At 33.5% G+C, this 8,651-nt stretch overlaps 1 protein-coding gene across 1 annotated transcript; it reads left to right on the top strand.

The window, feature by feature from the left end:
- The first annotated feature begins 392 nt into the window (after positions 1 to 392).
- Positions 393 to 8,607, top strand: ALD3H1 (aldehyde dehydrogenase family 3 member H1). Its single transcript, NM_001346641.1, has 10 exons — positions 393 to 760; positions 2,491 to 2,559; positions 2,648 to 2,744; positions 3,410 to 3,616; positions 6,095 to 6,210; positions 6,330 to 6,434; positions 6,528 to 6,700; positions 6,799 to 6,889; positions 7,471 to 7,620; positions 8,143 to 8,607. Exons 1-10 carry the CDS (start codon positions 575 to 577, stop codon positions 8,371 to 8,373), a joined length of 1,425 nt encoding a protein of 474 aa, NP_001333570.1. The 5' UTR covers positions 393 to 574; the 3' UTR covers positions 8,374 to 8,607.
- Positions 8,608 to 8,651: the final 44 nt, after the last annotated feature.

The raw sequence follows: 8,651 nt of genomic DNA, 5'->3' as shown, positions 1-8,651 counted from the left end.
TTATATGTGAAAATAAAATTATACGAGAAATAGAGACAAATAAAAATAATTAAGTGAATGGAAGGAATGACTCTTTTTTCATCGAAGTGATAAATACAAATTTAATTGTCTTTATTAAAAGTTTTTTAGAATATTGTAATTGAATAACATAAATTATAGTGTGAGATTGACTTATTTTTTCTTAATTAGAAATTTCGTATTCGAGCTTAAAGTATGATAAAAATTCGATTGAGAGCGTAGTCGTGACAAAATCCAATTGGGAGTATAGGCCCTACCGTGCTGCTCTAATGCGGGCGGACTCTAGAGAATGAAAATTCAAAATATAAGAAAGCACTAATTGAAGAAAATAATTTTTCTTATATATATATGTATATTTTGGGATAATTTTATTTGCAAGCATCCTTATTTTAGAGGAAGAGGGAGTACAATATTCAAGTATTTAAAAATACTCATTTAATAACTAAAATAATAATACGATATATCGCCGGCGAAGCACAGGCGACGAGCACAAAGTCGTCGACCTAATCACACGATATATATATATTATATAGATATAGAATAAAGGTTGCGAGAAATGGATGCAGAGGCGATTGTGAAGGAATTGAGAGGGACGTACGGGAGTGGGAAGACGAAGAGTTACGAGTGGAGAGTGTCGCAGTTGAAAGCTTTATTGAAGATTGCTGAGAATCATGAGAAGGAGATTACCGATGCTCTTTATTCTGACCTCTCTAAGCCTGAACTCGAAGCCTTTATTCATGAGGTATCACTTTTCTCCTTTTCATTCAATCGCCTAATTTAAATTAATCTTCAAAATAGTAGATATCGATTTTTCCTGTTATGATTGAGTTAGCGGTAAGTTCTGCGTACGCTCTATCATCTGACCTCTGGGCGAATACAGTGTGTAGGTTGTTGTTGATGTTTTGAATCTCTGGCTGAAAATCTATCTCTGCATTGAATTAGAGTGAATTGCATAATCGGCTAATTTCGTTGTGTGATAAGAAAATTCCGAGTTTTTGATTGATATAATATCTGAACAATGAAGTTGAACATAAAGTTGGGATTGGAATAATTGCGTGCAATACTCTGCTTTTCCCAGATTTGGAATTCAATCCTCAATGATTTTGATTTTTGTGTATGAATTTTGTATAAATTATTGGATTTTTGGGGACTTGTTTGTTTTTGTCTTTTTCTTTCGGTTGAAGACTTTTATATTTCCTTTGAACAACCCACATGGAAGAATTGGTTCATTAATTACTAAAAATTTTATAGGCACCTTTTGTTTGTTGGGTTATTTTTCTGCTTTTAAAATCAATTATGTAACGTTGGAGTTTCTGGCTTCCTTTTGTTTCTTCTTTTTAATGAAATAAGGGTTCATAACTACACAAGACCACTTGATTATCGTAAAACTAAACCGATAACTAACTGACATCTGAGTTAGATAGTCTAGTGAAAAGCGAGTTTTCTCTTTTCGTGTTTAGTTTTCTGGAATTGAAGACGTTTTGATAGTTTAAAAGAGTAATGTTGGCTATTGTGCTTTGTATTGGGTCATTAGAGTGACAGGCATAAGCAAGATAAAAAGGTCATTGTTGTTCCTGATGTTGGGTAATCTAGAAAGTATATAGATATCACCAAGATTAGATTTTGGTTGCTCACCTTAGAATCTTATTTCCAAATTTGCTAGTAGTGAACTTAAAGGCAAATCAAACATATCTTTTGACGGCTACTTTATTGATGGACAGTCTTTTCGTTCCTTCAAACAGTAGGATGAATATTATGTTGATCTGGACCTCCATTTTATCGTTTTAGATGGTCTGAATTTTGGATATGATTTGAGGGTTAAATGGTGGACAATCATTCAATACATGAAACTGACTGTAGTCGTATGACGGACTAAGAATTTACACCAACAGATAGTGAAGAAATATTTGTGACAACTGGTAACAGCGACAACATAGCAGTGCCAAGAAAAATTAATTGTCATCAGTGGATCAGAAGGACAGTCCGTTAGACAGCAGATACTAAATACATTATCCTAAAATAAATTTTGTTGTAGCACCTTTGATCTTCTCCTATCTACTTAAAGTTAATATACATTTCATAAACAGGAAATTCTGGTAGTTTACTTATTTCTAGCTGTGCTCAATATGATCAATGTGAGTGATCACTGGTAGAATGTGCTGGTGGATGGTTTGACTAAGATTGATGTTTAATAGTTTTATGATGACATGATTACTCTGGGAATAGTCAAAGCATTGGGAAGGCAACAATTTTAACCTACAAAGTGCTTTTTGATTAAATTAAATATGAAGTTCAGTTACATTGAAGTATTTGGTGGAACACATTTCTTTATTTCTGTTTTGGTTATAGCAGAAATAGTTTTATCATGAATATATAGAAGTTCAGGGGAAGGGATTTTTAGTTGAGGAACTTCTTAGCTATGTTGACCCACTTTTCGTTCTGTCTTCTGATTCATATGTTCTTTTACTGCAGGTTTCTATGATGAAAACAGCATGTAAACTTGCATTGAAGGAACTAAAATGGTGGATGAAGCCGGAAAAAGTAATTTTTTATACCTATTTATAGATATACATACTATCTTCTTACTAATTAATAGAAGTCCACTGATGCTAACATATGGAAATTACAGGTCAAAACTTCATTAACCTCGTTTCCTTCATCAGCTGAAATAGTTCCAGAACCTCTCGGTGTTGTATTGGTCATATCAGCATGGAACTACCCGTTCTGTAAGTGAAAAACTGTCTATTTATCTCCTTTTTAAGTGCATGCAATTGTTGTTCCTCTTATCTTCTCCTTTCAATATATCTTTAAGCAAGTCTCAAGTTAGAAACAACACTAATCACTTCCCTCTGCAGAAAATTCTGTTGTGTTGTAAACTTCAAGGGTTGTGCTGACTCTTAAAACTAACTAAACATTGTATGGATGGATAATGTCAATAACTATGAATGTATGGATGAATTTCCTTGGTTTTTGTTTTTGCAACATTAGATCGGTGTTACTCACAATGCAGAGAGACATACCCCCACTCAGTTACACTGATCGTCTGTGTTTGAACTATCTGTCAATGAAGACTAGGTCATATTTAGTGTCACAATGTCAAATGAACATACCCCCACTCAGTTACTCACAATGTCAAAGTTTTACTCTGATCAAACTATTTTCTGCTTTTCTTGAATAAAAGGCCAAAAACTAAGTAGATTACTGTAATGCTTTATCCTTTTCTGATGCAAGCAAGATTTTCAAGGCTCCTTTGTGCTTGTTGATAGCTAGTTTTCCATTATCCCTTATCAGTAATTTACTAGTAATGTCTGTTTGTTTTATGATATTTAGTTGGAAAGTTACAATGCAGATTAATTAATCAGTCCTTCCCTCCCCCTTCATTCTATTCCAGTGTTGTCCCTTGATCCAGTGATTGGAGCTATTGCTGCTGGTAATGCTGTAGTTCTGAAACCATCAGAAATAGCCCCAGCTACATCTTCAGTGCTTGCAAAGCTGTTAGGGCAGTATATGGATGTGTCTGCTATCAGAGTTGTAGAAGGGGCAGTACCTGAGACAACTGCATTACTAGAGCAAAAATGGGACAAGATATTTTATACAGGTTTGAAAAACTGGTCTACTTTATCTCCATTTCATTTATAGAATAAAATATCTGGGATGATTATTTGAAGATGGACAATGGCCCAAATCAGCCATCATCTCTGATGGCAACATATTTTCTTTTTATCTTTTAGGCTTCGAAGACAACTTAACTGGTTGTTTAACTATGTGGTAATTTTCCTTACAGTTCAATGACCAGTGGTGATATTGTCTAAACAAGACAGGGGTGTCCTGAATTAGCAATGTCTTAGGTTGACCTCAAAATACACTGGTTCATGGGTATACCATTTTAGTTATTGAAGGTGCTAAAAGGGGATGGGGTACATATAAAGAAGTTGTTTCAACATACCTTTGATCTGAATTAACACAGACTTATCTAAGAACAGAATGCTGTAAGCAAACAATTGATTAAAGCAATAACAACTACTTTAGATTAAAATTTAGTTGTTGTTACACTTACATTAGGTTTGGGTTTGCCAACTTGTATGTCAGTCAGTATGGGGACTATGTATGAGATCTAGAGAACTTTGAGTTTAAAAGTAGAGAAAGTACATAATTACCCCATTGAAGTAAGATCTATTTTTTAAAAAGACACTTAAACTTTGCGGGAGTCCTAATACACCCCTAAATAATTTTAAAGTGATACAAATATCTCAATTTTTTAGTTAATCCCACTAACAAAAAAGAAGGTGTATGCACACACCAATAGTTGTTTGCCACCTGTCACTTTTATATAGTTTTCTAATCTCTGCCTTTCTTTATGTTTTTTTTTTTACTTTTAATTCTTTATTTTTCCTTCTTCTTCAATTGTGCTCAAGTCTCAACCTATACGTTGACTTTCTTTATGCTTTTTTTTTTTACTTTTAATTCTTTATTCATTGATCTTCGTTCTGTGGAGTGGCTGCCATTGCTAAACACCATTACAACACTAAATCAACATTGAAGAAGAAGTCTTCCTTATTGAAAATCAAATCCGCTTTCAAAATTAACTTATTTCAAATCAAAATTTCTGTCAAAGTCTTCTTTTTGTGTATTTTGCCTTTGATTTTTGCTCTAAATCAATCTGGGTTGTATTTGAAAAAAATAAAAATTCTCTCATCAGATGCATATGAAATTATTTTTGCTTGGTCTTAATAGGATTTCAAACCTAGTAAATTGATCAGGGGTTAATTGAAATAACGTTGACGATAGACGATCCTATTTCGAAGTCGCCATAATAAGAGCTTCTCACCCTCCGTTATCAATGGGATATTTTTGTTAGTAACAATACTAAAAGAATATTATGTGCTGAGATTGTGTTATTTAGTTACAATCAGATCTATCCGTTGAAATCCAATCTAAATGAAAAATGAAAAAAAAACAAACTTCAAGTTCTCCTTCAATGGTGAAACTGGGAAGAAGAAGAAAGAAAAAGAAGTTTAACAGTGAAATAAAAAATTATTCTTTTATAGTTAATAAAAAAAATTGCAAAAGTAAAGTTTAATCTTACTTTTTAAGGTTTTCACGCTCTTTAGGTGAGTGAAATACACTCTCTCCTTTAAATATCAAAAAATGGTATAATAATTTTACATTTATCTAGTTTAAGGGGTGTATTAGGACCTCAGCAAAGTTTGAGTGTCTTTTTAAAAAATAGGTTTTACTTTGATGGGATAATTACGTATTTTCTCTTAAAAGAACTGTTACATGTCTTAAAAGACAAATTGGTTATTATTTCCAAGAAATGAACCCAGATTATGCAAAATGGAATTAAAGGATTCATATTGTCGACCTCAACTAGATTGATTTTGAGGCGGTTGATTGATTGATAGTACACTTATTTTCTAATCATAGCAGCCTTATGTAGAGAAGGAAGTGTACAGTAGATCAACAATGAATTTTAGAAACTGTTGTATATTTGAAATCTTATTGAGTGTATGTTACTTGTACCATTAGATTCATGATATCATCTTAATACTTTTATCCTAAGCTTCTCTTGCAGAGGAGCTGTATTTACCACCAAGCAGGGTTGCGTATCCCTTAACTATATTGTCGTTGATTTATTTTTAAAATTTGTCTTAGCTATAAGAGCTTTAACTTCTTTATGGATCCATATACACATCCCCCTTCTCCCATGGAAGGGGAAAAGAGACAACAGAACTAAGTGAAATTGTGTTATTGTTATTTGTTAGATCTCATTATATGGGATATCTTCTTCTCCATTTTTGATATTCTTACTGGAAATTTTTGATAAATAAGAAGAGCAACGAGATTGAGATGGACATTGATCTATCAGCCCACCCTTGTATGTGCACGTGGTCTTCCGTGCAATAATAAGTCTGATCGACTTAAGTACTACTTGTGATTAGTTTGGATTGCAAGGCTCATATGATTTAGTAGTATTATGACAAAAAAAAAAAACATTGCCAAGTTTTGTTTGCAAGATGTATTTGTAGTTCATCTGTTCATTATGATGATAACTAATGGACAAATAATACTGTAGGAAATGGAAAAGTTGGACGGATTGTGCTGGCTGCTGCTGCAAAGCACTTGACACCTGTGGTTTTGGAGCTAGGTGGTAAATCTCCAGTTGTGGTGGATTCAAACATCGATTACAAGGTAATATTTCTAATTTGCTCACAGTTTCTGAGTTGTTTGAACGTATATTTCCAAAATTCATGATAATAAGCTTTCTCAATTTTTCTGTTTATCAATTTTCTTTTTTTGTTCGCTTTAAGATTGCAGTAAGGCGTATTATTGCTGGCAAGTGGGGCTGCAACAATGGACAAGCGTGCATCTCTCCTGATTATATAATTACTACCAAAGAAAGTGTGCCAAAATTGGTGCGTCTTATGAGACCCAAGTAACTTTTATGTGTGACATTATGCAAAATTATTTACTCATTATTTTTTTCTCTTTTGATTCCTCTTCGCCAGCTAGATGCTATGAAACAGGAATTGGAGAAATTCTATGGAAAGGATCCACTAAAATCAGGAGATCTATCTCGCATTGTGAATGCTAACCACTTTCAACGACTATCAAAGTTACTGGATGATAATAAGGTTGTCGATAAGGTAGTTCATGGAGGTCAGAGAGATGAAAATAATTTGTGAGTAGACCGCACTCTTTCTCCACTAACGTATTAATTGTAAATGTCTGCTTATGACGTGACAAAACTTATTATTCATCTTCTTTTCCTCATCTCAGAAAGATCTCTCCTACAATTCTTCTGGATGTCCCAGAAGATTCTTTAATCATGAAGGAGGAAATATTTGGTCCTCTACTTCCTATTATCACGGTATGACCTACTCTGCCTGTATAAGGTGACTTGTCTTTTGTACTTCCCTTTTTTGGTAACAAAAAAGTTCGCTGATAACAATGGTTACACAGTTACAAATTATGAACCAATGAATTAGATTCGTCTACAAGATGGTTATATTTCCAGAAAGATTTATTCAATTTCATGTATATCCGGTATTGAAATTCATCAGCAACAAAACTTCAACAACTTTGAAAAACTACTGCTCTTACTTTTACTTGAACCAGCCTAACTGAATAGATAAATATCTTTTGGCAGTTCAATCCTCATGGAAATTATTATGCAATTTCTGCCCATATACTACAAAATACATCATTTAAGTTTTAAACAATAGGTCATCTGTGAAAGTTTAAGATAAATTTTAGCAGCATCATTAACAAGTATAGAATGACCAATTTCCAACTTTTGAGAATGAATAAAGCTCAATCAGGAGAAAGTTACCTATTTCAAAAAAAAAAAAATAAAGCTCAAGTACTCCATCTGCAGAAAATTCCGTTTATAGTACTATTTGCCTCGGTGAAATTCTCAGCTTGAGTAAGTCTTGCTTTTCATTTGTGAAGGTCAATAAAGTGGAGGATTCTATACAATTCATTAAAGCCAGAGAAAAGCCACTTGCAGCATATCTGTTCACAAGCAACAAGAAACTGGAGGAGGAGTTTGTCATGAATATATCAGCAGGGGGTCTGCTTATCAATGACACCACTTTACAAGTAATTCTATCTTTGCCTAGTAGCCAAATTTTCTAATTCACTTGTGCTAACATGACTTAAATTTCTTATTTATCTGCTTAGGGGATGTGCTTTGAAATTATCACGTTAATATATTTTGTCTGCATGCTGATCTCAAGCTTTCTCAGTCTATTATATTTTACCAGCAAATGTGAAATTGTGGATATCTATCTTTCGATCGGGATGGGGGACTTGGGAAAATTCAAAGTGATAATTTCTTAGAGTATTCCTAGAGGAGATGTGATTTAGATTTTTTGAAGTTGAAAGTTAAATGGGATACAATTTCTGAATCGTTAACCTTAAAGCAATACTTTAGAGGGAGAGAAACTATTTTCAAAAGAGAATCTTTGGATTCAATTACAAATGTCGAGGAGTATCTAAACTGAATGAGAAATTTTGCATATTAATTGTGCGTGATGCTGCTGAATTTCATGTTTCATCTAACATATATGATGCAATACACTTATCAAATCTAATGATGAACTGTATATTTGTATCATGAAGGTTGCGCTTTCTACTCTTCCATTTGGAGGAGTAGGGGAAAGTGGAATGGGTTCATGTCATGGCAAATTTTCGTTTGATACTTTCAGCCATAAGAAGGCAGTTCTACGTCGCAGTTTTGCTGGGGATGTACCTGCAAGATATCCACCTTATACAGCTGGCAAGGCGCGATTTCTCAAAGCCCTGTTAAATGGTGATATAATCGGGCTCATTCGTGCTTTGATTGGGTGGTAAAAGTTCCATTCAATATTTGAATCTGGGATTTCTGGTGTGAGCCCACTACTACACTTGTAAGTAGTTGATCATCCTCTACCCTTGAGGCATAAATTACCTTCCACATTTTCAAGTCACTCCTTTTATAAATTTCATGTATCGCTATGTTACTATATACTATTTTGTTTTTTCTTGTATAAATGTTTACATTATCTAATTGTTATTAATAATAGAATTTCTACTTATAGTTAGTCATCTAATGCTTTTCTAGGAGTGTGCTAATGCTAACTGGCTATTCC

Source organism: Solanum lycopersicum, chromosome 6 (genome assembly GCF_036512215.1).
Source record: "Solanum lycopersicum chromosome 6, SLM_r2.1".
In the NCBI taxonomy this organism is placed as follows: domain Eukaryota; kingdom Viridiplantae; phylum Streptophyta; class Magnoliopsida; order Solanales; family Solanaceae; genus Solanum; species Solanum lycopersicum.
Note: the sequence above shows the minus strand (reverse complement) of the source record. Positions and strands in the feature narration are given on the sequence as shown.

Excerpts from the sequence above, each read along its gene's own strand:
- ALD3H1 (NM_001346641.1), top strand. The coding sequence starts at position 575 with ATGGATGCAGAGGCGATTGTGAAGGAATTGAGAGGGACGTACGGGAGT. Across the intron at positions 3,617-6,094 it reads GGACAAGATATTTTATACAG|GAAATGGAAAAGTTGGACGG; the intron begins GTTTGAAAAACT and ends ATAATACTGTAG. Across the intron at positions 7,621-8,142 it reads TCAATGACACCACTTTACAA|GTTGCGCTTTCTACTCTTCC; the intron begins GTAATTCTATCT and ends TGTATCATGAAG.